The sequence below is a fragment of the Lampetra fluviatilis genome, chromosome 63 (assembly GCF_964198595.1).
Source record: "Lampetra fluviatilis chromosome 63, kcLamFluv1.1, whole genome shotgun sequence".
Lineage (NCBI taxonomy): Eukaryota > Metazoa > Chordata > Hyperoartia > Petromyzontiformes > Petromyzontidae > Lampetra > Lampetra fluviatilis.
The window spans coordinates 4044904-4072847 of record NC_136337.1 but is presented as its reverse complement, the minus strand read 5'-3'; the positions used below and the strand labels follow the sequence as shown (position 1 = coordinate 4072847).

Genomic DNA, 27944 nt, shown 5'->3' with positions numbered 1-27944 from the left:
ATTGATGCCTCGGTGCCTTCAAGGGATGGCTCCCTACTTTTCAACCAGGTTATTTACAGGGATTATCTGGTAGTTGCTGCTCACTTTAAGAACTAGTTTTAGACTGCTGTTGAACGTAGGATTTAAAATCAGCCCCACTAAAACAAAGCACTTGCCTGATTATGTTATGTCATCAACACTCCACATCAACTCTCCATGAGCAATCGGGCAGTTGTGGAGACAGTGGAGGAGTGTGCTCATGACCAGTTCCTAGTCAGAAGCAAAGACTATGCTCATTACCAGTTCCGGGTTGGAAGCGTTGATTTAGTCGAGCAGCATTATATTCCTTCGATACTTCACATGGCATCAAAGTGTACCGAGTCTGGCACAAGTGCTATGGTGACATCATCACCATATTGTGGCGAATGGTGGCTGTTGTTGTCTATCTGCGTATCTGTATGGTCCATGCAGACGTACTCGGGGCTGTTCTGTGTCACGGTGAACCCCTACAAGTGGCTGCCCGTGTACAGCTCGCAGTGCGTAAACGCGTACCGGGGCAAGAAACGGCAGGAGGCCCCTCCACACATCTTCTCCATCTCTGACAATGCATACCAGTACATGCTTTCGGGTACGTGTACACACAAACACATATACACCAGCACATGCCCATGGGTATGTGTACACACAACACATTCAAAGACACCTGCAAATGTTCACATTGTTGCGCAGTACGTCTGTCTGCCAGTCCCTATACGTGCGCCATCCACCTATCTGTGAATATTTACCGAAAAACCTGTACACTCTCCTGTCGATTTATCTGTCTTACCGTCTCTCTGGTTTACATTCCACAGACAGAGAAAATCAGTCAGTTCTGATCACGTGAGTTTCAAAATAGCGCAAAGGGCACACTTTGAGTTGTGGGAAATTCTTGGGTGTAATGTCTGTCTCTCTGGCCATTGGAAACCATATTGAGGCTTCAGAAACTCGGCATGCCTGGAAAGATGATTTTGAATAATCTTTGCCAGAACCTTTCTGGGCACACTGACAAGATAAATGCCCGAGTAGTTGATACAATAAGTATGGTCCTCCTTTTTAAAAAGGGGGACCATCAAGGCATCTGTTAAATCCTGTGGAATCGGCCCTGTGTTCCAGACAGTTGTAATGCTATCATGTAGAACAGCCAGCACAAAATTACCACCCTCAGCAAGCAATGATAAGATTCTCGCTTGCAATCTTATCAGCTAACCGAGAGCAGGCTATTTTGGGTTTGAATGGGGTCCTAAGTAGATGTCCACCATCGCAGTGGAAGAATGGCAGACGCATCTTACAAGTGACAAGCCAATGGCCAGTTGGCAAGGGCATGGGCCCGCATTCACTGTTAGACCGAGTCCTCAATATGGGTGGATGAATCAATGAGAGAAAGGCCAAGAACCGTTCCCATGGCAGTAGTGACAAAAGTGATAAGTGTCTTGACTGCTGGTGACAAGTGACAGGAGCGAATCAGTGAGTGCTTCATCATTAATCAACCTGTTTACATTAAATTCGATCCAGTATAGTGTGGTAGAAATTGTGCTCCATCCCAGATATGATCTTTCGCGAAATATGTACTTTGTATCCAAGTAATAATTATAGGCATTTTAAGAAGTCTTTGACATGCAAAAAAAGCAAAGCTTCTTCAATGTCTGGGTCTGTCTGCCTGTCTGTGTTTACCTCACCCCTGCCTGCCTCTCCACCACCAGAACTCCCTCCAACCCTCTCCTAAATAACCTCTTCAACTTTGCCTTCCAACCCCCTTAATTGCTTCTTTTATCCCTCCCTTGCTCGGTGTTTCCCATTCCTTTCCACCGTTACCTAATTCTTCACTCTGAGCCATTTGTTACATTACGGGTGGATTACAAATGTGAGTTCTTGTTTTATTTCTGCTTGTATCCGTCGCTGTGATGGACAGTGGCGAGTCTGGAGCGGGGAAAACTGTGAACACGAAACGTGTCATCCAGTACTTCGCGTCCATCGCTGCAGCAGGAACTAAGCGTGACGCTAGCAAGGTGAGGAGAGGGATAGACACGGGAAGACATGAGGGGGAGACGTAGGGTCACAAGACTACACAGGGAGGCACGGAGAAATATGAAAAACATAGGGAGACATGAGGGGAAAATGTATATAATGGAGACTGTCCTTTTCACAGGTACCTAAGAAATAATAATTATGGGTAGAAGCAAATAAAAGCAGAATTCAATTATGTCGCTACATACACACACAATATTTTAGTCCGTCATCAGGATCTACAAACCAATATTATCCCACAGCATGTTTAACCAGGAAAACCCTCGACTGATTTCGACCTCCTGGGTATCATCAGCAATCAGGCTTGTTAAACAAATGTTTCTGGCTTAGCAGATGCTATTGGCAAGGTTACAAAAAGCACAAGTTTTTGTGCAAATAATAATGGCTTTTTTATCCAGTAAAGCGTCACTAGCCTCAACTCACGTTCAGAAGGGTGCTGCTCAATTGGGATTTTTGGCCAATTCCATTTATGAGAAACCCACTACACATACCAACACTGCTGTGATCTTCACAGGGAACCCTGGAGGATCAAATCGTCTCAGCCAACCCTGCACTGGAGGCCTTCGGCAATGCGAAGACACTCAGGAACGACAACTCCTCCCGATTCGTGAGTCTCTCTGATAGGGTTGACACCTGTCGTGACCACTTGATTCTGCCCTTGTTAATGACCTTCAACCTGACGCACGACCCCTTCCCCTCTCAGTGTGCCACCATGTAATGCATTCGTATTTGTGTGTGCGTGCTATTTATCCGTCCGTCCTCCTGGCAGTAGCGTAACTAGCGTGGGGGCAAGGGGTGCCTTTCCACCCCCCGCCCGCCCACCCACCCGCCCGCCCTATAGCCAAAGCTACGAGTTGAAGTCCCCTTGACAACCACCATAAGATGTTTTCAACAGTGTCAAATATTAAACTTATTTAAAACACGGTTTAAATGAAAACAATATTTTACGAAAATGCCTTTAGTTACGTTCCACATTTTATTTTTATTTAATTATAGCAGGCACATAATATTGCAGGGCCACTACAGAGCTGTAGTGGCTGCATTTTCCGAAGGCGGAGCACCACGACGGCGTTAAATGTTCGAGACGGTGAGCATAAGGATGTGATTAGACAAGAGGAGCCAAGATATATAGCCTAGGTACAACCAAGGGGGACAAATCACTGCTTCGTGCTCCTTCTCATTTCCTCTGCAGCTCTCCCCTTCTGCTCATCCTCCACCGACTCTATGTGCTAGCGTGAAGGCGTGGTGCTAAACACACCAAACCCCTCGTGCGCTGTTCTGAACTTCATAGGTGCTCACTGTTAAAGGTTACACCGGGAATCTTTATATTGTTGTGTGCGTGTCCAGGGAAAATTTATCCGCATTCACTTCGGAACGACTGGAAAACTGGCGTCCGCCGACATTGAAACCTGTGAGTCCATGCGGTTCCATCAAGGATCTTTCTCACACTGTCGGAACTATTGATGCCCAAACCCCTCCCTATTTTCTGCTTGACTGTACACCTGTCTTTACGTTTGTCTTATCTGCGTTAACTGTCTTTCTTTCCATCAGATCTGTTGGAGAAATCTCGTGTTACGTTCCAGCTCAAGGCTGAACGCAACTACCACATCTTCTACCAGATCCTGAGCCAGAGGAAACCTGAGCTCCTGGGTACAAACAACAACACGACCACTACCACTATCATTCTCACCACCACCATTGTCACCATTATTCACTCTTTCTGCTCTATCCTCTCTCTCCTCACTTCCCTCTCCCCCTCTCTCTCCCTTCTCTCCTGTCCCCAGAAATGCTGCTGGTGACCACCAACCCGTACGATTACTCCTTCATCAGCCAGGGCCAGGTCACCGTGGCTGGAATGGATGACGGAGACGAGCTCATGGCTACGGATGTGAGCTTCCTCCTCTTCCTCATTTTATCCACCCGAGAGGATGATTAGTTGCTTTATCTGCCTGTCCTCCTTCTCATTCTCATCTCCTCTGCAGCTCCCCACCCCCATTATTCTTCTCCTCCTCCTGGTGGGTGATGATGTTGATGGGTGGTAGTGGTGGTGGTGGTGATGATGATTGCACCTCTCCCCAGAGTGCCTTCGACATCCTGGGCTTCACAGCGGAGGAGAAAGCGAGCGTGTACAAGCTGACGGGAGCCATCATGCACTTCGGCAACATGCACTTCAAGCAGAAGCAGCGAGAGGAACAAGCGGAGGCAGACGGCACTGAGGGTATGGAAGCGCGCGGGGACAAATGGGACGTGAGGATATGCGGGGACACGCATATCTGCACTGGGAACGCCTGGGAATTCCCCAGGAGGAGCTAGTCTGTCGCCAGGGAAAGGGTGTTCTGGACCGTCCTACTCAACGTGCTGACTCTGCAACCCTCACCAGGACAAGCGGACTGAGAAACGAATGAACGAACCATATAAGGGCACACTGGGACTCGCTGGAACGGGGGAGACAACAGGGTCATGTGGGCACTTGGGGACACTAAAATTAACAAGAAATATATATTTTTAATGTTACGAAAGCTATCATGAGGAGACTTTACAAATGCCCAGTATGGAACACCCAAGTCCTCAAAGTCATGAGCTGACATTGCACGAGTAAGGTCCTTTGAGCACTGGCGAATGCTTTCAGTAGGGTTCTTGTTTCTAAGTTTTTGGTAACCGATCAATTTGGCTGGTATCCTTAATAGCAAAAATACTTTCTAAGAAAAGTGTTTATATTTAAATGAGTGATCATGACCCTCCCATTACAAATGAATATGATGCGGATAGCACAATTGAGATTTTAAAAAGCCAAAGAGGAACACGTGGGCCTGTGTCTAAAGCAAGGGGGAGTGGTGGCACAGACAGATGGACAGGGCTAATGTACCAACGTTGGAACGTGTTAATAAAAAGACGTGGGGGGGATCTTTGCCTTTGACAGACGCCGACAAAGCGTCGTACCTCATGGGCCTCAACTCGGCCGACCTCATCAAGGGCCTGTGCCACCCCAGGGTCAAGGTCGGCAACGAGTACGTGACCAAGGGTCAGGATGTGCAGCAGGTGGGTGGCTCTGATGACAACTTCCAATGAAAGCGAAACCTCCATTCTGAATACATTGTGACATCATCATTGTCACCACCATGAATTATCATAAAGATCATATCCACGGTTCACCCTCAGCATTTCGTCATGATGATCAAAATGTATGTACTTTTATCACCTGATTCATATAATTGTACTCATCCCCTACTTTCCTGTTATGTGCATCATATTTGTATTGTTTAGTTATGGCTGTTGTATTTTTACCCAGGTCTCCTCTGATTCTCATCTCGTATAAATAAGGACAATAAATTAGGGGTATAATGGGGAGCCCGGGACTCTCTATGCACTTGTCAATTAGGGCTCTTCCTGGCAACTTCCCCACCCTCCCTAACCCCATGGACTTCCGTGCCCCATCAATATATTTACCCACCGGCCGCCACTTCGTCTGTCAGGTGTCCTATTCCATCGGTGCACTGGCAAAGTCCGTGTACGAGAAGATGTTCAACTGGATGGTCGTGCGCATCAACCAGTCACTGGAGACCAAGGCCCCACGACAGCACTTCATCGGTGTGCTGGACATCGCTGGCTTCGAGATCTTCGACGTGAGGACACCACCACCACCACCGCCACCTGCCAGCACCATTTTCATCACCACCATTACTGTCACCAACACTGCCACAACCACCACCACCACCACAGACTCCACCATTATCATCGCCGTCGCAAATGTCACCACCTCCACCATCACCTGTCCGTCCATCAGTCTCTCAGCTCACCATGTCTGTCCATCCATACGTGTGTCCCTCTCCCGGTGTGCAGTTCAACTCATTTGAACAGATCTGCATCAACTTCACCAACGAGAAGTTGCAGCAGTTCTTCAACCACCACATGTTCGTGCTGGAGCAGGAGGAGTACAAGAAGGAGGGCATCGAGTGGGTCTTCATTGATTTCGGCATGGACCTGCAGGCCTGCATCGAGCTCATCGAGAAGGTGGCTGCCGCTGATAATTGATGAAGATTATGGTGATAGTGAAGACACTGCTACTGATGATAATGCAACCACTGATGATGCTTTTGATGCCAATGATGATGATCATTGTGATCATCATCTACAATGATGATTGTAATGATTATCCATCACCACCATGAATAACATGATGACCATGGCAGCATTGATCGTGCTGATAAAGGATGTTAGTGACAATGTAGATGACGATGATCATGGTAAATATTGTGGTGGTAGTGCGGTTGTGAAAGTAGACAATGCTGCTGCTGATAATTATCATGCTGTTCCTCATACTGCAATTGTTACCGCTTCTGCTTCTTTGACCGATGACAATTGGCGACAATATCGATGACCACACCGTTTGCCTGCGTACTCCGTAGCCCATGGGCATCATGTCCATCCTGGAAGAGGAGTGCATGTTCCCCAAGGCGTCCGACCAGAGCTTCAAGGCAAAGCTGTACGACAACCACCTGGGCAAGTCCGCCAACTTCCAGAAGCCGCGCATCGTCAAGGGTAGGCCGGAGGCGCACTTTGCGTTGATGCACTACGCCGGCGTGGTGGACTACAACATCTCGGGTTGGCTCATCAAGAACAAGGACCCGCTCAACGAGACCGTGGTGGGGCTCTATCAGAAGTCTTCACTCAAGCTGCTCTCCGTGCTGTTTATGAACTACGCCGCTGCAGATGCTGGTGAGCAAATTATATCTTGCTTTATTTTACAATGGCTCTGAGTTGGTGAGCGATCATATGAGTGCGATTGAGTAATCGCACTCATTTGATCGCTCACCAACTTGCTCGCTCACTCATTCACCCACACACTCACTCGAACATTCAACCACATACTCAATAACACGAGGAGCCACCATTTGCCACTAAGTGACTGTGACATCAACATAGCGTGTGTATCCAGATCTTAGTGATAAGCAGGATGGACTGTAGGCAGGCGAGGATGAATGTTTTCAAGCTGGCACGAGTGTATATATATTTCGGGTTCCACGTTTCACAAGCAAAAGGAGAAGACAAAGGTAGCTGGAAAGTCTCAAGAGTTGCATGTGCAGAACCAGGGCAGGCATCTTCCACACAGCATTAGGCAGTCCATGAAAATATAATGATGCTCAATTGACTTCAAGTGAGACTTCCGCTAGATATAGTTAAGAGGAGGTTGCGATGAGGGATACGTGCGAGGGATGGATTAGCGTAGTGTAAACTATTTAGAAGTTAGTAACAGAACATAACACAAAATATAATAATAGGGATTTTCCCCTTTTTTCTGGCAACAAAACTGAAACCTTTTTACAAGGATTCATGTCTGCATTGACCACAATACTTGCAGTCAAAATGCAAACAAAAAACATACCATGATAATATATGCATTGTCCTTGAAACTGATTGGTCCACACCAAGGGACGGCCGTCCCTGATTGGTTAATGCAGACATGAATCCTTGTAAAAAGGTTTCAGTTTTGTTGCCAGAAAAAAGGGGAAACCCCCTATTATCATATTTTGGTACTGGCAAAGGAGGTCTAATGATGAGATAACACAAAATAATTGCAGATATAATTAGAAAGAGGGGGTTGTCAAGGGTGGGACACGTGGACAAGGTGGACGAGGGAAGTTAGTGAGATGGGTAGAGACTGGCAGCCAAAAACCAAGCAGAAGCTTCAAGGCATATGGTAGTCATGTGTCGACGTTACACCTCCAACTACAGGAATTGTGGGAAGAGTGATATGACATCGAGATGACCTCCTTGTCCTTAACCTGAAGAAACTGTGTGAAACTCCGTTCTCCCATGCCCCCTTCCTCCGCTGTAGATGCCGCCAAGAAGGGGGGTGCCAAGAAGAAGGGCTCTTCCTTCCAGACGGTGTCAGCTCTGCACAGGGTGAGCAAATCACGGAGATGCGACTGCGTATGTTATTTTTTTGTCGATTGTGCTGTAAGTTCTTCATTGTGTTCATTTTGTGCCGCATATTGTTCTCTATGACGATCAACGGTTTACTCCACATACTGCAAGTTTATTCAATTCAGTTTCTGAGTTTTACTGTGTTGTTCAGCATGGCATCCGACGTTTCACTTCGTGTGCTGGGAGCTTCTTCGTCGTGCTAAACAAACATGTGGTACAACCCAAAATACGTTTAAGAGCTACATAACTTAATTATATTATAATTGTGTAAACATAACTCTGGTATTAGATCAACAACAGGGTGAGGTGATGATAGTGACTGGCACACTGCCCTATGAACCCGGCAACCATTCCTCTTTCTTTTTGACCGTATACTCACTCTCACCCTCGCAGGAGAACCTGAACAAGCTGATGACCAACTTGAGGTCCACGCATCCTCACTTTGTGCGCTGCATCATCCCCAACGAGGAGAAGAAACCAGGTGAGCACACACACCTGTACAGAGATTACCGGTGTAGCCTATGTAGACTTGCTGGGGCAAGTGCTATTCGCGAGCACCTATGATACACACACTGCTTCCTGCGCCCTCCCCCCCCCAATCGCTGTGCCCCCCCCCAGGTGCGATGGACAATGCCCTGGTGATGCACCAGCTGCGTTGTAACGGCGTGCTGGAGGGAATCCGTATCTGCAGGAAGGGATTCCCCAACAGGATCCTCTACGGTGACTTCAAGCAACGGCAAGTCACCATTATCACAAGATACAGCGTCATCATCGTCCCCATCACATGCAGTATCGTCATCAGCAGATGTAGTCTCAGCAACATCAGCATTCTTATTATCAGATGATTTATAAATGTCATCATCATCGTTGTGGTCACTATGAACATCATTGGCAGCCGAATCATTCACGGCGATGAGGATGTCCCTGAATCCAACCACCCCACACACCATACCCCACCCCCTCCACCACCACACAGGTACCGTATCCTGAATCCGAATGCCGTGCCCGAGGGACAGTTCATGGACAGTCGAAAATCGGCTGAGAAGCTCCTGTCCACCCTCGACATCGACCACACGCAGTACAAGTTCGGACACACCAAGGTATGAGAGGGGGCCTCCTCAAATAATGATTATCATCCTTTATTTGCCCAGAAGGGGCCACAATACCTCTTTTCTACTTTACAACCAAGCCACACTGTAGCCATGCCGAGACATCCTGGCACGGCTCAGGTGCCAAGTTGTTTTTCCACCAGAGATCTTTGGGCCATGACACTAATGTCACGCGCAAGAAACGTATAGCGTAAGCATCACACGTTCATTGATGTGCCGGTGTAAAAGTGGTACAAGATTTTACCGCATGACTGCTGTACAATCCTGCAGATGAAAAGTAAAGATAGCTATGTATGACATCGGAACTCGAATGCCTCCCCTAGCTAACTCCTGGATGGGACGCCATGTTCCCAGGCTGCCACGGCAAAGACCTCTGGGTGGTGACAAGGTCAAGTTACAACACGCTTGCCGCTTGTTGCAGGGGTTCATACTTCGAGCCCAGCGACCGTCCTGGTTAATGCGTTGACCATAATATATGGGCTGTCTGCTGCACAATGGACATTAAAGATCCTGTGATATTATGAAAAATAATAGCCCATGTGTGTTGGCATCACAGTCCAAATTCAATACATTTCTTGCAAAGGACAGCTATTCCTAGATTTTCGAATGTTCATTTTAAGAAATTTCGCATTTACGCAATTGGAAAATTATGGACACTTTTCCATTAATGAAATCGAATTTCAGCGCTCATGAAATCTCACTTGGTACACACCCTGAGAGCAAACAAGAACCACCCAGGAGGCTGTCATCCATCCGCGACAGTGTCCCTACAGTATAGCAGTAATATCCCCACATCACTTTTCCAGTCATTTCAACATGCAGATGTTTTGGTGAGTTCCCTGAAAAGGTTAATTATACTGGTAGGAACGAAGTGGACCAGCCACCAATAGATTATATCGTCCGTCCGTCCGTCCGTCCGTGTAGCAACATCGCCCCCTACTGCAAACACTTGGCATGACCCTACAAAAACCGAGACCTAGGCCTGAAACTCTCCCTTCGTATCGTACCCCCGCATGTGTGAAAGGGAGTTAATGTTTAACAATGTTACATTCCCTGATGTTTTTAAATAGAAACATTTACATTTAAAGCTTTTACATAAATAATTAAAACATTTATATTAACAATGACTCACGGCGGCCTAAGGCCTACAGCTAGGCCTAAAGCCTAGACCTAGGCCTCAAACTCTCCCTTCGTATAGTTCCCCCGTGTGTGTGAAAGGGAGTTAATGTTTAACAATGTTACATTCCCTGATGTTTTTTAATAGCAACATTTACATTTAAAGCTTTTACATAAATAATTAAAACATTTATATTAACAATTAACTCACGGCGGCCTAAGGCCTACAGCTAGGCCTAAAGCCTAGACTTAGGCCTCAAGCTCTCCCTTCGTATAGTTCCCCCCGTGTGTGAAAGGGAGTTAATGTTTAACAATGTTACATTCCCTGATGTTTTTTAATAGAAACATTTACATTTAAAGCTTTTACATTAAAAACAACACCCTACCTCCCCCCCCCTCGTCGGCGGCTCTCCAGCCGAGCCAGGCCTGGGAATCTCTCCCCCGCTCGGGGTGTATTGGGCGGGGCTACAGCGGCAGGGGGCGGGGCTACGTGGGGCTGGGCGGGGCAACGGCGGCAGGGGGCGTGGGCACGAGGTGGAGGGCGGGGCTACGCGGGGTTGGGGTGGGGTTACGGCGGTAAGAGGCGGGGCAACGAGCTGGAGGCGGGGACACCGAGATAGGGCGGGGCCACGGGTGGCAGGGGCGGGGTTACGCGGGTGGAGGGCGGGGCCACGGGGCATCCACTTATTGGCGGCCATTTTTTGCCATTTCATTTTATTATAGCCATTCAATTGTTCGGTCCTACCAGCCCACCCCACAGGGTCCTGTTTTTTGTTTTAAAATCATTATTATTCAATCGTTTAAATATGTATGTTCTTAGGTGTATATTTTGCTTAGTTAGGAGTAGAGTTGGAATGACTGTCCAAGAGACATCCCAAATTTTTCATATTAAATTAATGGGGAAAGCGATTCCAAGATATCGTTTTACGCGTGTTTTTTGAAGAACGCATACCTTTCGTGAATCGAGGGATATCCGTACTTCAATGGGAAGAATTGCCCCCTACTTGATGACGACTGTCCACTTGCAGGCTGGTGCTGCATACACCTTGTGCCACACATGGACAGCTGCCACTGGGGAGTTCCCTGCTGAAGGGGACCTCAAAATATATCACATGAGAGGTGTGGTATAAAAATCATTGATGACCCCCCCTGTCACCTTAACCCCGTGCAGGTGTTCTTCAAGGCCGGTCTTCTGGGCACACTGGAAGAGTTGCGAGATGACCGCCTCTCAAAGATCATCACCCTCATGCAGTCACAATGCAGGGGCTTTCTGTCACGCAAGGAGTTTGCTAAGATCATCGAGCGCAGGTGAGGGCTATGGGGAGGCAAAAACAAGTGGGGAGCGGTAGGGTAGCGTTTAACGCACTGCGCTACAAACCCAGTGACCCAAGTTCGATTCTCGCTCACGGCCAACACCAGTGACAATTTGAACCGGTTTTAAGCCTCCCCTAGGTTGACTCAACCTCAAATGAGTACCTGGTGTGGTGTGCAAACATCGCCACTAAGGTGACAAAGGCGGCCGGTCATATTGTTGGCCACACACCCACTAATGTGCTGTGCCGGCCTTCATAGGTGCTCAATAACAGTCTGCTAAGCTATACAGGGGATCTTTGTACTTGAAGGGGAAGGCGGGATCATACAAGGCCACTAGAGGGTGGGTGATGATGTATTATGATGGAGGATGATTAACGTGTGATGATAAAGGTGATGGTAGATGACTGATAAAGGTGATGACGGTGATGGTGGTGGATGATCGATGTGTAATGACGACGATGGTGAGTCACCTTCTTGTATCCGTCACCACAGGGACGCGCTGCTCGTCATCCAGTACAACATCCGCGCATTCATGGGCGTCAAGAACTGGCCGTGGATGAAGCTCTTCTTCAAGATCAAGCCGCTGCTCGTGAGCGCCGAGACCGAGAAGGAGATGCAGAACATGAAGGAGGACTTCCTGAAGCTGAAGGAGGCCTACGCCAAGTCGGAGGCACGCCGCAAGGAGCTGGAGGAGAAGTCGGTTTCGCTCCTGCAGGAGAAGAACGACCTCGCCATGCAAGTGCAGTCGGTACGTGAGACAGGCCGGCCTGACCAGAACAATGACGATTGACAATAACGATGATGACGATGTACATTGTACGCTCGCTGTTGAACTCAAAATCATTCCTTCTTCCATCTCCTCACCCACCCCCCACTGTCCGTGTGCCCACATCCCCCCACTCACCACCATGACATTCATCGCCGCCTTCCACCCCCCTCCCACCACACACACACAGGAGCAAGATAACATCGCGGACGCCGAGGAGCGCTGCGAGCAGCTCATCAAGAGCAAGATCTCTCAGGAGGGGAAGATCAAGGAGCTGACGGAGCGACTGGAGGAGGAAGAGGAGATGAACGCCGAAATGACGGCCAAGAAGCGCAAGCTGGAGGACGAGTGCAGCGAGCTCAAGAAGGACATTGACGACCTGGAGCTCACGCTCGCCAAGGTGGAGAAGGAGAAACACGCCACGGAGAACAAGGTGAGTGGTGGACCGTGCATTCGACATTGTACCAACGTATACCGTAAATTGTACATTTGAAAATGTCTGAATATGTGTCACTACGTGTTTCCTATGTATGTCACTTGACACCCTGGACACTCTTAAACATGAGATGTTCCATGTGGATTCTTTTGTTTTATGACATGACATTGATTGCACAATCAGGATAAAGCTGGGGGAAAATCCAAATACATTTCGAAATAAATTAATCAGGTCCTCAAGTGTATACAGTTAATGGTCTCCAATATCCATCATATTAAATTTGCTCTGTGAGAGTCCCAAATTGCTATTTTATCTCGTAATATAAATTGACGCACAATCCAAAATTGAGGACAAAAAAAAAATACTTTTTGGTTTTACTGTCATCTAGGAGTATGGGAAAGCACAGCAGCCGGCCCTAGTGGTGGATAAAGGTCACTTGAAGGGACCTTAGTTGTTCGTTGATATTCACTTCCACGGACCATTCTCTACCACACGGGCAGATGGACTGCTCTAGGAGACTTCCGGATGGATTGTCTGCCTCGTAACATGAATTCGAAAGCACAGCCGGGATAAAGTTTAGAAAAAATAACACATTGTAAAAAAATATCACGCAAGATATCTGAGTAAACAATTAATTACGATAGGACCTTTTTTCCCAGTGTTAAGATGATAAAAAAAAGAAACAGGTGGAGGCCAATCAGTTTCAAGGACAATGCACACATTATATTATCAAAGCATATTTGTTTGAATATTTTACCACAAGTTTGTGTGGGTACTGCAGACTTGATGCTTTGAAATAGGTGTCTATTTGGTGTTTGAACATCCTAATACCTCCTGTATTATTGCCAGAAAAGATAAAGACTTTTCTTCTTTTACTTGATCCATTACAAATGGGTAAAATAATATATAAGCAGAACTCCATTCTGTCTCTACATATAAACAAACCACGTTTTGAAAATCAGCCTATTGGATTTCCAAACTAAGATTATTCAGTCAGTCTTGTTAAAGCAATGCTGCTGGGTTACCAGATGTTATTGGCAACAGAAATCCATCTAAACTCTGGGGCCCTATCAACTCCCACCCACTCTTCCACCCACAGGTGAAGAACCTGACGGAGGAGATGGCCGCTCTGGATGACATCATCGCGAAGCTGACCAAGGAGAAGAAGGCCCTCCAGGAGGCTCACCAGCAAACGCTGGACGACCTGCAGGCTGAGGAGGACAAGGTCAACTCGCTCACCAAGAGCAAGGCCAAGCTGGAGCAGCAAGTGGACGACGTGAGTGGTCCACCAGTGCACTTCACTAGGGGCCTCATGGTTCCACCAATCATGGTTTCTCTTTTACGTGCCAAAGCCTTCTTTAACTCAGTCGAAGTTTGAGTACTGTTGTCATATCTCAACGTAAAGTATACACTGTAGGTAGTCTCTGATGTTAGTCTTGATCTGTACCAGTTGCTTTGCCACTGGTTAGCCCTGGTATGGCAACCATGGCAGTACGGCCCCCCACTTACTGCCCACACCTGCGATTAGCACTGTTAGCTACGTACGGTGCGAAATAAGTTCAACGTACATACATTGCCGATGCCAGGATTCCTTGTTTGATCGGGTGTCATCCGATGCAGTTTCATTATATTATCGATCAATATTTTATTCACGTCCCACTCAGCCATGACCATTCCTCTCCTAGTGTCAAACCAGTTATCACTGGTTACGACCATTTCCCTGTTCTACACTCATATCAACATAGTATTGACAATAAACTTTGCATTGAATCCCATTTCACCACAATGGGCCTCGTCTGTAGATATAACTTACACACTTTGCCTGTTTTTCCCTCACAGTAGCTACATCTGGTGGTCTGCAAGATAGTACACAGACACTAGATGCATCATACAAACCTGTGCACGTGCACGACCAAGGTTCCATCAGACCGCAGGGCCCACGTGTCCTCTCGCACCTATAACGAGCCCACTGAGAACCCAGAGAGTCCCTGTGGTCGATGTTATTTTATATAAGCACGCGTGTGTCTGCACGTACGTTCCACAGCTGGAGGGCTCACTGGAGCAGGAGAAGAAGGTGCGCATGGATCTGGAGCGCGCCAAGAGGAAGCTGGAGGGAGACCTCAAGCTGACCCAGGAGACCATCATGGACCTGGAGAACGACAAGCAGCAGCTGGAGGAGAAGTCCAAGAAGTAGGGTGCTCGTGCGGCCCAAAGAATATCGTCACTATCATCATAATCGTTGTCATCTTTATCATCATCATGGTTTTTATCATCGTTATCATCATGATCCATGATCTATGATTGATTGAAGCATGGCTGAGGGACTGTGACTTTATGACCTTTGTGTGTGCGTATGTGTGCATAAGTGCACGTACGTCTGTATGTGCAATGTGTGTGCATCCGTGCACGGGTGTGCATGTGTACGCTTGTGCTCGTTTGTATTATGGGTACTCGCATACATGTATGCACATTAACATATATACGTATGTGTACACGTGCGTGTGTGCAGGAGGGAGTTTGAGATGAGCACCCTGAACAGCCGAATTGAGGATGAACAGGCACTGGCTGCTCAGCTTCAGAAAAAGATCAAGGAACTGCAGGTGATGCACACTGATTGATGATTATGATAATGCCTTTCACCCAATGAAGCCTAAATGAGTCCTGTAACATTGGGATATTTGGTCAGTTACATTTATGAGTGTTCGGGTTAGTGTGGGAGGAAATCGGAAAACATGAAAACACACCACACATGAGAGGAAAAAACTCAAAACCTCTACAGAGATGGGTTAAAGATAATCAAGTTGATGAAAGTGTTACTGGTTATGGTAGCAGTGCTTCTGCTGCTGACAATGATAATGATGTTACCGCTATGTCTGCTGCTGATGACAATGATTATAATCATAAAGATTACACTGACGATGATGATCATGGCTATGGCAACTATTACCCTGCTGCTGATGATTATGATGATCAGATCCACATCCATGCAGCTGATGAAGATGCTGATGATGATCTCGCCCCTCCCCAGGCGCGCATTGAGGAGCTGGAGGAGGAGCTCGAGGCTGAGCGAGCGGCGCGCGCCAAGGTGGAGAAGCAGCGAGCGGACGTGGCGCGCGAGCTGGAGGAGATCAGCGAGAGGCTGGAGGAGGCGGGAGGAGCCACGGCAGCGCAGGTGACCCCCTCTCCCCCCCCAACCCCCAGACACAGAAACAGACAAATGTCACCCGTGTAGTCTACAGACTGTTGGGACAAGTGCTGCTTGTAAGCACTCATGAAGGCAAGCACGTCACATGAGCGACAGTGTGGCCAACACCACGTTCAGCCTCCTCTGTCTCCCAAGTAGGTTTGCACACCGCATCAGGTGCTCAGTAAAGGATAAATGGACATAGAGGAGGTCCCGGACTAGTTCAAATAATTGTCACTGGTGTTAGCCAGGAATCGAACTCGGGTCTCCAAGTTTGTAGCATAGTGCGCTAACCAGTGCTACCACTTCCCAGACACACTTATTTCTTTACAAAGCTCAACTTTGGAATTCCCTTGCAGTATGTTTTCCCAAGTTCTTATATCTTTGCTCAATTCAAGAAACGTATTAATTCGTATATATGATGCCTAGTGCTGTTCTTGCTTGCCATTAACCATGATTTATTCATGTGTTTAAACCTTCAATGGTGCTGTTTGTTCCTGTCCACTTGACGTTTAAGGCCTGCGCTCAGCACTCTATACGCATCTGTTAAATGAAATTCGGTAAAACCACATCCTTGGATGTGCTCTGCCAGGGCGCTCTCTTGTGTTTGAAACACATTTTGACAGACTCAGAATCTTTATTTAGACTGCAGGAATCCGACGAGCTACGGAGCACTTTTTCACAGATGTCCAATATGGGCTGGTCATTCAATTCTACCCCCCAACGCAGGTCGAGTTCAACAAGAAGCGGGAGGCCGAGTTCCAGAAGCTGCGTCGCGACCTGGAGGAGTCGACGCTGCAGCACGAGGCCACGGCGTCGGCGCTGCGCAAGAAGCACGCGGACAGCGTCGCCGAGCTGGGCGAGCAGCTGGACAACCTCCAGCGCGTCAAGCAGAAGCTGGAGAAGGAGAAGAGCGAGTTCAAGATGGAACTGGACGACGTCCTCTCCAACATGGAGTCCGTCGTCAAGACCAAGGTGAGCGCGTGGCGGGAGGCGTCGGATCCGGCCCGGGTCCATAGGCGTTTACACTTGTCCTGGTTGTTGATAACTGCCCCCTGAAGATGTTTTTTTCGACAAAAACAGTGCTTCAGTCAAATGCTTGTGTCCTTGAGTCATTTGAGTCCCTCAGTAAATCCTGGACCAGTCTCTGGATCCAGGGCCGTTTTCTCACTGTATCCTGGACCTGACTCCCATTGAGTCCAGCACCTGTATTTCATTTAGTCAAAGACTCATATCTCTAAGTCTACTAGTAGTCCCGAAATAATCCCTCATTGTTACATGCCCACATGTGGTGCTTGGGATTTTGAGATATACCCAGCTGTCGCTACTGTTGTCATTAATGATGTCGATGATGAAGTTGACATCGTTGATATTGTAATTTTTGTTGCCAACCTAATTGTTTCTCCCCTTCCACGTCGCGGGCACCAGTCGAACCTGGAGAAGATGTGCCGCAGCTATGAGGATCAGCTCAACGAGCTCAAGGTGTCGTTTGAGGAGAACCAGCGAGCACTCAACGACTTCACGACGCAGAAAGCCAAACTGCAAACAGAGAACGGTGCTCCTTCCAGCACACACGCACGCCACATTGCTTATCATCATCAGCGTCATCGGCCGTGGTCAATCCACTGCTGGATGATGGCCTCCCCAAGCAGCCACCAACGCTCATGATCCTGCCATCTAATAACCCATCTAGCACCCGCTCACATACCACGACCGTGTGTTGTGAGTAACAATGGTCATCGCATCGCTACATTGCTATAGAAGCAATAAACACATTCCTGCGGAGGGAGCTGGTAGGAACGTTGAGTTGCTCGGTCAATGGCCAGGGTAAACGGCGGCGTGGTGTATTCCGCAAATATGTCCGACTGTGAGGGCGGGCACAAGCCGGCGTGAGTAGATTAAACGTTGAGTTTTATAAGGGCACCACGGGGTGACCAGCCCCACCCCTCCCACCCCCCACCCAGCCCCACCCCTCCCACCCCCCACCCAGCCCCACTCTCGCTACCCAGCCCCTCCCCACCCAGCTCCTCCCCACCTCCTCACCCAGCCCCTGCCCACGCTCCCCTCTCTACCCAGCCCCACCCCTCCCATTTTTGTATGCACGACGGACGGACGGATACAATAATCCCCTGTGGGCTGGTGAAACCAGGTGGTTCCTACCAGTATAATGATGCATACCGGCACAATAATAGAACAAAGGCTATCACAAAGGCACATTAAAGTTAATGAACAAAGGCACATCACTCTGATGATAATAATCTGGCAATGTGCGCACCTCCCTCACCCCGTGTAGGCGAGCTGTCAAGGCAGATGGAGGAGAAGCAGGCGCTCGTCACGCAGCTGACGCGCGGGAAGCAGTCGTTCACTCAGCAGGTGGAGGAGCTGCGACGACAGCTTGATGAGGAGCTCAAGGTAAGAGAACAGAGAAGATGAACCTTGGACCGACACTCGACCCGTCGACTGGTGTTTGCCCGGTGGCTCAGAGATCAGAGCCGTACTATAATCTAAAGAAGAAAATCTACGAGGCAACGTTTTGGGTAATTACCATTCTTCATAGCATAATGGGCTGGACAGTGGAGGCACATGCCTGATATCTAGCACTGTGGAGGCGAGGGTTGGCGGACCACACAAATGTTGCAAATCTGCCTTCCCGTGGGCATTGAGGTGATATAACCGGGCTTTAAAGAAGACGGTAAAACAAAGTTAAAACTAATGTTATCTCTCCTTTCTGTATGGGACAGAGTGTTGCTCCCTCACATGTGTGGGTTTGCTCTGGGTGCTCTGGGTTCCTCCCACATCAATAAACATTCATTAATTGACTAAAAAAATCTTAGGTCATACAGATAACTGCATACGTTGAGCGATTGATTGTCCCAGTTCACTGCCTGGCTGCCTTCCAACTTGTCTGTGGTTCTTCAATGATTGTGAGATGAAATTTGCACGAACGATGCTCTATGTATAAGTAAAATCTCTCGAACATTTTGTAATAGCACTATTCTTATAGCACAAGTAATTGCTATGTGTTCTCCCAATTCAGTAATCTTTGGGCAATTTCTCAAATTTTAATCATAACGCTGGCACAAATAGCCTAGTTTTTTTTTTTTAATAACGTAACGGGACCACTGACGTTCACTGTGAAGCAGACAGCGCATATTCACCAGTAGCATTAACAAAGGCGGCCGTAAAACTTCTGCAACAAAGCGCAAACGCTGATCGAATGAGCATCACTCTACTAATCCTGCTACCACCACACACCCACCCCACCCCCGGCCCACAGGCGAAGAGCGCGCTGGCGCACGCGGTGCAGGCGGCGCGGCACGACTGCGACCTGCTGCGCGAGCAGTACGAGGAGGAGCAGGAGGCCAAGGCGGAGCTCCAGCGAGCGCTGTCTCGCGCCAACGCCGAGGTGGCGCAGTGGAGGACCAAGTACGAGACGGACGCCATCCAGAGGACCGAGGAGCTGGAGGAGGCCAAGTACGGACGAAGCTCACCACCATCACCATCACCACCATCACCATCACCACCACCACCACCATCACCACCACCATCACCACCACCATCAACACCACCACCACCACCATCATCACCACCATCACCACCACCACCACCACCATCATCACCACCATCACCACCACCATCACCACCACCATCACCACCACCATCACCACCACCATCACCACCATCACCATCTCCACCATCATCACCATCACCACCATCACCACCATCACCACCATCACCACCATCACCATCTCCACCATCATCACCATCACCACCATCACCATCACCACCATCACCACCATCACCACCATCACCATCTCCACCATCATCACCATCACCACCATCACCACCATCACCATCACCACCATCACCATCATCACCATCACCACCATCACCATCTCCACCATCATCACCATGACCACCACCACCATCACCACCACCATCACCACCACCATCACCACCATCACCACCACCACCATCACCACCACCACCACCACCATCACCACCACCATCACCACCACCATCACCATCATCACCATCACCACCATCACCACCACCATCACCACCACCATCACCACTACCACCATCACCACGATCACCACCACCATCACCACTACCACCATCACCACCATCACCACCACCATCCTTACCATTGTCCTCGTGCAATCAATCAGTAGCTTATCAATAAGAGTTGTAAAGGCCATGGTAATCAACTCAGGGTGATTTTTTTATAACGACTGCTGAGCACAATCACAGAGGTCCAAAATTCCAAGCAGCCGACAACAGTTGAATGTGTAATACATTTGAATTCAAATTATATTTCTTGAATTGAGAAAAGTTGTAAGAATTTGGGAAAATAGATGGACGGAATCCTAAGTTGAGCAGTGCGAGGCCAGAAGCCGTAAGCAAAGTCTTTCAATCTGCAGTGTGGTGGTTTAAAAAAGTATGGATGAGACAAAACAGAGGGGTTGTCAACATGGACGGAGTAGGCAATGAGTGAAGATCATTGGAACAGTATGTATGTTACACCGTATCATATCCAATCGTGCTAATCAGGTAGTACTGTGACGAGGGAGTTTTCAGCAGTGTGGTTTGTGGGTAAGAGCGTTGCCCTCGGAGGCGAGGTGGTGGACCTCTTGGCGTTTGACGTGGCACGGCTCCCGCTGGGAAGTGGCGCACGGGCGTGCTCCTCGCTCGTTTTATTTTGGAATCAAAAGTTAAAGATAAGACGAGCAAGTAGTGGGTCCGAGCGCCGCACGCACTTGCGACTCGCGCACACGCAGGTAGAGACGCGGATACGCACACACGTCCATACACACTCACGTCTTGCACACTCAGACGTGCTCAAACATATTGTTAGGTTTTTTCTGTAAAGTCATGTAGGTAAAAAATTTAAATTAACAAAAGTAAAATAAAAAAATAAAAATCACGACGTTTCGGAGGCAACACAAGCTTCCGTCTTCAGGTGGAACCGTCACAGCACGATAGCTGTATCAAGCATGTGCAGAGGATGTGAGGATACACAGACATACAGACACAAAGATATGCACACACGCACATCTTGGCACCCGCCTCCTACTCTTCCCACTACCTTATCCTCCTCTTCCCCGTGGCCACGCAGGAAGAAGCTGGTGCAGAGGCTGCAGGAGGCGGAGGAGTCTGTGGAGGCCGCCAATGCCAAGTGCTCCTCACTGGAGAAGACCAAGCAGCGTCTGCAGAACGAGCTCGAGGACATGATGGTGGACGTGGAGCGTGCCAACGCCGCAGCCGCCGCCCTCGACAAGAAGCAGAGGACGTTCGACAAGGTACGGGTCACACGGGGTCACACACACGGTTCGTGGGTTTTGGAGATGTTGCTGCTGAACTTGAAGAATGCTACTAAGAAATGCGGCCTTATCATCAGCCCCAGCCTTCGACACTTCACGTGGCATCAAGAGCACCTAGCCTGGCACATCCGCCGTGGTGATGTAACCGCCACCGAGTGGGAACGACGCTTGTTGTTGAATGTGTGGAGTGGTAGTGTAGTGGTTAGTGCACTGCGATAAGAACCCAGCGACCCGAGTATGAGTCCAGATTCAGTATCATCCTTTTCTACCTCTGCCTGCTACCGTCTTTCCTTCAAGCAATTGCAAGGCTGCACCTTTCTGTCTTTCAATGCATCTGCGGGTTTTGCCGCACTGTGAGTCTCATCTCGGCGTTGTCGTCTCTGCAGGTTCTGGCCGAGTGGAAGCAGAAGTTTGAAGAATCGCAAGCGGAGCTGGAGGGGGCGCAGAAGGAGGCGCGCTCACTCAGCACGGAGCTCTTCAAGCTGAAAAACGCGTACGAGGAGAGCCTCGACCACCTGGAGACCATGAAGAGGGAGAACAAGAACCTGCAGGGTGAGTAGTGAGTGTGTGCGCGTGAGTGAGTGGGTATATGTGAAGTTGGCACAGTAGGGGGCACAGGTGATGCATCAGCCAGTCATCTCAGTCATCTTAGTCAGCCGACCCGTGGCACCTGCTGGGTCTGCCCTGTGACCTGCCAGCGGGCGTTCGACACTTCACGTGGCCTCAAGGTGCACATGGCCTGGCACAAGCGTCGTGGTGACGTCACCGCCACTTAGTGGCGAATGGCGGTTGTTGTTGTATGTGAAGAGCGATAGCATAGATTATGATGATGATGATGATAACAAGGTGTGATTTTCTGCGTGCACAGAGGAGATCTCCGATCTGACGGAGCAGATGAGCGAGGGAGCCAAGACGGTGCACGAGCTGGAGAAGCTGCGCAAGCAGCTGGAGCAGGAGAAGGTCGACCTGCAGGCGGCGCTGGAGGAGGCAGAGGTGACGTGGGGCAGGGGACAAACACAAAGAACCTACACGGGCCGTTGGGGAAAGTGCTGTTAGCTAGCGCCCTAGTGAGGCAATGACGGCACACGGGAGGGTGGTGGTGTGGCCGGTGTCACTGCCAGCCACATTTGTCTTCCCAGCGCTGATGTTTTTACACACCGCATGGGGTACTTATTTAAGGCTGAATCGACCTAGCTGAGACACGGGACAAGTCCTAATATCACTTGCTAATGACGGTCGCATTAGTTGGGAATCGAATTTAGGTCCCCAGTTTCATACTGCTATGCACTAAGTACCGCTTACTAATACTGTCTCTAAATATAGTCGCCAACGTGACATTCAGGGACCCCGATAACTATCCAGCGGATCGTCCTCCCATTGTGCCTGACAAAGTGGCACCAAAATCACAAGAGTATTAATTGATTCATATTGATCCTATCCTCACGTTGAAAAGTTACATTTTTCTCCCATCTGACCCCAATCCCAGTGTCAGTTTTGTCAGCATTAGTCTAGTAAACGACAACGTGTGGCACTTCAATCAAGTCTTCATCTGTTGATGTCATTAAGACGTTCTCTTAGACTAGTCAAATGCAGCACATCTGGTCCAGTGAGGGGCATGCAATTTCGCCCCCCATATTATCAGGTCAGTCAATGAGTGTGTATCAGTAAAGAAAAAATGTAAATACACAGCCAATTACCATGTTTGGTTTTCATCAGTGCACTGCAGTCTCCAATAATGATAATGAATTATCTTAGTCTGCGTATTAATTCAGGCTAGTTAATTTTGTCGCTTCGTAGCCATACTTTTATTTTCAGTGGGTAAGTCGTCGCCATCACCATGCTTGATATGTTAGTCCACTCATTGTCATTGTTGTCTAAAATATTTTTTTGAAACCTAATTGACAAATATTTTGGTTGTAAACGAAATTATAATTGGTAGTTACGGCCAATGTCCTGCTTGATGATTTTGTATCCACTCAATTATTGTTGACTCAAATAAAAAACACTTTGTTGATGAGTATTTCTAATTTCGTTCCCGAAACTCTCGCTGTCCCAACGCAGGCCTCCCTGGAGCACGAAGAAAGCAAGATCCTCCGCGCTCAGCTCGAGCTCAACCAGATGAAGGCCGACATCGAACGCAAGCTCTCCGAGAAAGATGAGGAGCTGGAGCAGTCCAAACGGAACAACCAGCGCGCCGTCGAGACGCTGCAGACCGCCCTGGAGGCCGAGACGCGCTCAAGGAACGAGGCGCTGCGCATCAAGAAGAAGATGGAGGGCGACCTCAACGAGATGGAGATCCAGCTGAGCCACGCCAACCGCTCAGCCTCAGAGGCACAGAAGCAGCTCAAGATGGTGCAGTCACAGTTCAAGGTGCGTGAATGGTGAAGTACAGGAATTGCTCTGAAGTCCAGCAGGCTAGAATTGTAGTACGATTATAAATAGCCAAAGAGAGAATGGAGTATAAGTCAAAATATATGGGTGGGGAAGTCCTCATAATCATCAACCAGGATAAATCCGCTGCTAGCGGAAGGCTTCCCGAGCAGTTATGATTCTGTATGCATACGCATAATTTTTCCTCCCTTGCAAATAATAATGGAATTTCTTAATCCTTCTGTGTTTCCCTCTGTGTCACCCTCTTGCTGCCCCCACTGTCTGCCACTACCACCAACACTTTATTCCACCACCACCACCACCACCGCTGCACACACACAGGAGGCCCAGCTGCAGCTGGACGACGCCCTGCGTCTGGGAGACGAGTACAAGGAGCAGGCGGCCATGGCGGAGCGGCGTAGCACGCTCATGCTGGCCGAGGTGGAGGAGCTGCGCTCGGCGCTCGAGCAGACGGAGCGCGCGCGCAAGCTCGCCGAGCAGGAGCTCATCGAGGCCAGCGAGCGCGTGCAGCTCCTGCACTCGCAGGTGCGTCCTCATCGTCATCACAGCCACCATTGTTGTTGTCATCTTGAGTTGTTCCGTGTGAATTCAACGATCCAGGTGATCACCCTTCCAATTGTTTCCTCCCTCCTGCTCCATCCTGCTCTTTCTTTCTCCCTCCCTCTCATATCCTCCTCCTTCCCTCTTGATCCCACTTGCTCCCACCTTCTCCTTCGTGCTCCATAGAACACCAGCCTGATCAACCAGAAGAAGAAGCTGGAAGGAGACATGGGGGTGCTCCAAAACGAGGTGGAGGAGTCCGTGCAGGAGTGCCGCAATGCCGAGGAAAAGGCCAAGAAGGCCATCACAGACGTGAGGAACCCCATGAGCCACGGTCCATCCACCGCTAGATGAGGGAATCCCCACATCATCATTATCCATGATCTGCTCAATGGTGGATGAAGGCCTCCTCATGTCACCACCATTATCTCATCATCATCATCACCCGTGGTCTATCCACTGCTGGAAGAGGGCACCCAATCGCCATCATCTTGAACCATGGTCTATCCACTGCCAGCTGTAGGCCTCCGCATGCCACAACCACCAGTGACTCGGGAGCCTAACCAGGAATTCGTGTTCTGTCAGGCGGCCATGATGGCCGAGGAGCTGAAGAAGGAGCAGGACACGAGCGCTCACCTGGAGCGCATGAAGAAGAACATGGAGCAGACGGTGAAGGACCTGCAGCACCGGCTGGATGAGGCCGAGCAGATCGCGCTCAAGGGCGGCAAGAAGCAGCTCCAGAAGCTGGAGGCCAGGGTGAGGAGAGGGCGGTGAGGGTGATACAAGGGGGTGTGAGATAAGAGGCTGAGTGTGAAGTGAGGTCACAGGAGGTGAGGTCAGAGGGTGAAATTTTGAGGGGAGTGAGGTGAGAAGCAGGTGAGGCAAGGGGGATGACTGAGATGACTGGCAGATAATAACAGACCCCCCCCATGTTGTCGTTTTAAAACTGTTGGGACAAGAGCTGTTTGCGATCACCTATGAAGGCCTAAACAAAGCACAAGTGAGTCGTGTGACAATCCACTGTCTCCCCATTGCACGAGGTAGTAATTTAAGGCTAAGGTGACCTAAGAAAGGCTCAAGACTGAATCAGATATTGGTCACCGATATCCACCGTGGCCGGGAATAAAACTGAGGCTATTGGATTTGTAGCAGAGTGGAATAATCACATTACCTACGACTATTAGTTTGTTTACACTTGTTTAGCCAAGAAAGCCTCACTGACAATCAAGCTCTTTTTCAGGAGAGTATATGCTAAGTTTTACAGTCTAGACCAATGGTTACAATGTTTCCCAACTAAGTATCAAATTTTTCAAATTTGACAATGATACCTACACTTTTTTTAATAAGGGCATACTTAACGTAAACTGTGAAGCAGACCCCTTGTACTTTAACGGTTAATACACTTGTAGAATTAACCAGTGGGAAATGTGCCACTTCTTGGCCATGATAGCACACAAACACATCCCTGCTTATGCTCAAATACCGCACCACTCACCTCCACCCCTGTGCTCCCCCCGTAGGTGAGAGAGCTGGAGAACGAGCTGGAGGCAGAACAGAGGAGGAACGCTGAGACTGTGAAGGGAGCGCGCAAGTACGAGAGGCGTGCGAAGGAGCTCTCCTACCAGGTGATGCACCGCACCCATCTCCACGTGCACACATCGACACGTGTACACACACGCGACAATTTGCTAGGTGCTGGACCCCACCACTCATGATCCCATCACTTGTTTGTGTGCGTGTGTTTGTGTGTGCGTCTGCGTACACGTGTGGTGTACGTTCGCACGTATGTGTTTGTGCGTGTGTACGCTGAGGGCAGACGGAGGAGGACAAGAAGAATCTGGCTCGCCTGCAAGACCTGGTGGACAAACTTCAGCTGAAGGTCAAGGCCTACAAGCGGCAGGCCGAGGAGGCGGTAAGAGTCGCGGTGTCCGTGCAGTGCAGGGAGCTCACATCGATTTCATTTAATCGTTGTCCAATTTGGTTTTTCCAGTTTTTTTCCCACTTGAAGCTGGGCATATATCCCCTTGTTCTCGAAATTAGAATTCTGCAATGCACCACTTTTCAATGTGCTATCAGCGTTATGTAACCATAGAAACACTTCTGCCTATCAGTACACCACTCCAACATCTCAATCACAATGTCTGAACACCTCCCCATCACACACTACCTCACGACAATACCACCTTGTGCCACTAAACTGCGCTATCAACCCACCACCATCGTACAAACTATCACACTGCACAACATCACCACCTCCTTACCACCCATCACCAACACCTAAACCATCACCATCATACAGCATCATTGCTCCACCACCATTTCCCCCACAAAACCATAACCATACTCCACCACTAACCTACCACCTCACCATCAACACCCAAATAAATCACCACTACATTACACTACCTCCACCACGAGTCCATCACTCCTACCAATAACCGCTATTCACCACTAAGTGACGGTGACATTACCACGACGCCTGTGCCAGGCCAGGTGGACTTTGAGGCCACATGAAGTGTCGAAGGCTCGCTGACAGGAGGTCTCGCTGACACCATGACCACCACCACCATCAATCACCACCACACTCTAGCACTAAATCAAAACAAATATCCCCCGGTATAGCCTGAACAGACTGTTAGGACAGGTGCTTTTAGCGAGCACCTATAAAGGCCGGCACCGTATATGAGAGGGTGAGTGACCAACGCCACGCCCGGCTGCCTTTGCCTCCCGAGTAGTGATCTTTACACACCACACCAGCTACTCATTTGAGGTTGAGTCGATCTAGGGGAGGCCCAGGACCGACTCAGATCATCGTCACTGGTGTTGACTGTAAGCGGAAATCGAACTAGGGGATTGCCGGGTTCGTAGCGCAGCGCTCTGTTGGCTACCGCTCCCCACAACCACTAACATCACCACCGCTTACACCAAACCATTGCTCATTCATCTGCTTCCACTCCTGCCGGCAGGAGGAACAGGCGAACGGGAACCTGTCTCGCTACCGCAAGCTGCAGCACGAGCTGGAGGAGGCGGAGGAGCGTGCCGACATCGCCGAGTCGCAAGCAAACAAACTCCGCGCAAAGACACGTGACGCCGGCGTAAAGGTATAGTGCGGGGGTTTACATGGGTTTAGAGGGGGGAAACGGGGGTCTAGAGGGGTTTATAGGAGTGTGGGGATGCCACCAAAGTGCAATGGTAAGCATTCTATTCAATGCAAAGTTAATCGGTGTGATTAAATCACCCGGCGTGGCAGCTGAAACATTGGGCAAGTAGAGTTATGGGCGTTAGGATTATGAGTTGGGGTTCCTTCATCGTTATGACCAGTATAACCCTGTGTGTGTCCATGTCTGTGTATATAACTTGCATGTCCTTGTGTGTGTGTCTGTGTGCCCTGCAGAAGGAAGAGTAAAGCTACCTCACAGACACCCTCGTAACACGCCAAACATGCGTAACCCTTACCGTAAAGAATCTCTTTGTTGCACATATAATATGTCAATAAAGAGGATACGGCAAGTGCGGCAACAATCCTCGACTCGTGTCTGTTTTCTGGTCAGCAGAGGGCAGACTCTGCACACGATTCTTTACACACACACAAGGATATTCCTGATAAAGTAACCGAACACTGCCTGTTGGGGCAAGTACTGTTAGCGGGCACCTATGAATTCCGGCACGGTACAGGAGAGGATGGTGTGGCCAACATCATTCCCGGCCGTCTTTGTATCCCCAGTGTTGGTGTTTACACGTTGCACCCGCCACTCCCACAACACACACATTGATACGTATGCTTAATGATGCACGA

General features: G+C 49.0%; 1 protein-coding gene across 1 annotated transcript in view; it reads left to right on the top strand.

The window, feature by feature from the left end:
* Positions 1 to 27668, top strand: part of LOC144951683 (myosin-7-like) — a 33675-nt gene extending 6007 nt beyond the window's left edge. The window contains exons 5-42 of the mRNA XM_078881977.1: positions 451 to 607; positions 831 to 858; positions 1928 to 2024; positions 2558 to 2650; positions 3391 to 3454; positions 3595 to 3693; positions 3828 to 3931; positions 4123 to 4261; positions 4964 to 5082; positions 5517 to 5666; positions 5884 to 6054; positions 6450 to 6759; positions 7880 to 7947; positions 8362 to 8449; positions 8587 to 8704; positions 8945 to 9068; positions 11365 to 11501; positions 12000 to 12255; positions 12464 to 12706; positions 13809 to 13985; positions 14754 to 14899; positions 15219 to 15309; positions 15738 to 15881; positions 16623 to 16868; positions 17322 to 17448; positions 18187 to 18305; positions 19171 to 19367; positions 21013 to 21196; positions 21604 to 21769; positions 22086 to 22210; positions 23279 to 23587; positions 23930 to 24133; positions 24335 to 24460; positions 24734 to 24904; positions 25669 to 25773; positions 25965 to 26060; positions 27115 to 27249; positions 27543 to 27668. Of these exons, the coding sequence (XP_078738103.1) occupies positions 451 to 607; positions 831 to 858; positions 1928 to 2024; positions 2558 to 2650; positions 3391 to 3454; positions 3595 to 3693; positions 3828 to 3931; positions 4123 to 4261; positions 4964 to 5082; positions 5517 to 5666; positions 5884 to 6054; positions 6450 to 6759; positions 7880 to 7947; positions 8362 to 8449; positions 8587 to 8704; positions 8945 to 9068; positions 11365 to 11501; positions 12000 to 12255; positions 12464 to 12706; positions 13809 to 13985; positions 14754 to 14899; positions 15219 to 15309; positions 15738 to 15881; positions 16623 to 16868; positions 17322 to 17448; positions 18187 to 18305; positions 19171 to 19367; positions 21013 to 21196; positions 21604 to 21769; positions 22086 to 22210; positions 23279 to 23587; positions 23930 to 24133; positions 24335 to 24460; positions 24734 to 24904; positions 25669 to 25773; positions 25965 to 26060; positions 27115 to 27249; positions 27543 to 27554 (5445 nt within the window). The 3' untranslated portion in view covers positions 27555 to 27668. The remainder of the gene's footprint in view (positions 1 to 450; positions 608 to 830; positions 859 to 1927; positions 2025 to 2557; positions 2651 to 3390; positions 3455 to 3594; positions 3694 to 3827; positions 3932 to 4122; positions 4262 to 4963; positions 5083 to 5516; positions 5667 to 5883; positions 6055 to 6449; positions 6760 to 7879; positions 7948 to 8361; positions 8450 to 8586; positions 8705 to 8944; positions 9069 to 11364; positions 11502 to 11999; positions 12256 to 12463; positions 12707 to 13808; positions 13986 to 14753; positions 14900 to 15218; positions 15310 to 15737; positions 15882 to 16622; positions 16869 to 17321; positions 17449 to 18186; positions 18306 to 19170; positions 19368 to 21012; positions 21197 to 21603; positions 21770 to 22085; positions 22211 to 23278; positions 23588 to 23929; positions 24134 to 24334; positions 24461 to 24733; positions 24905 to 25668; positions 25774 to 25964; positions 26061 to 27114; positions 27250 to 27542) is intronic.
* The last annotated feature ends 276 nt before the right edge of the window (positions 27669 to 27944 follow it).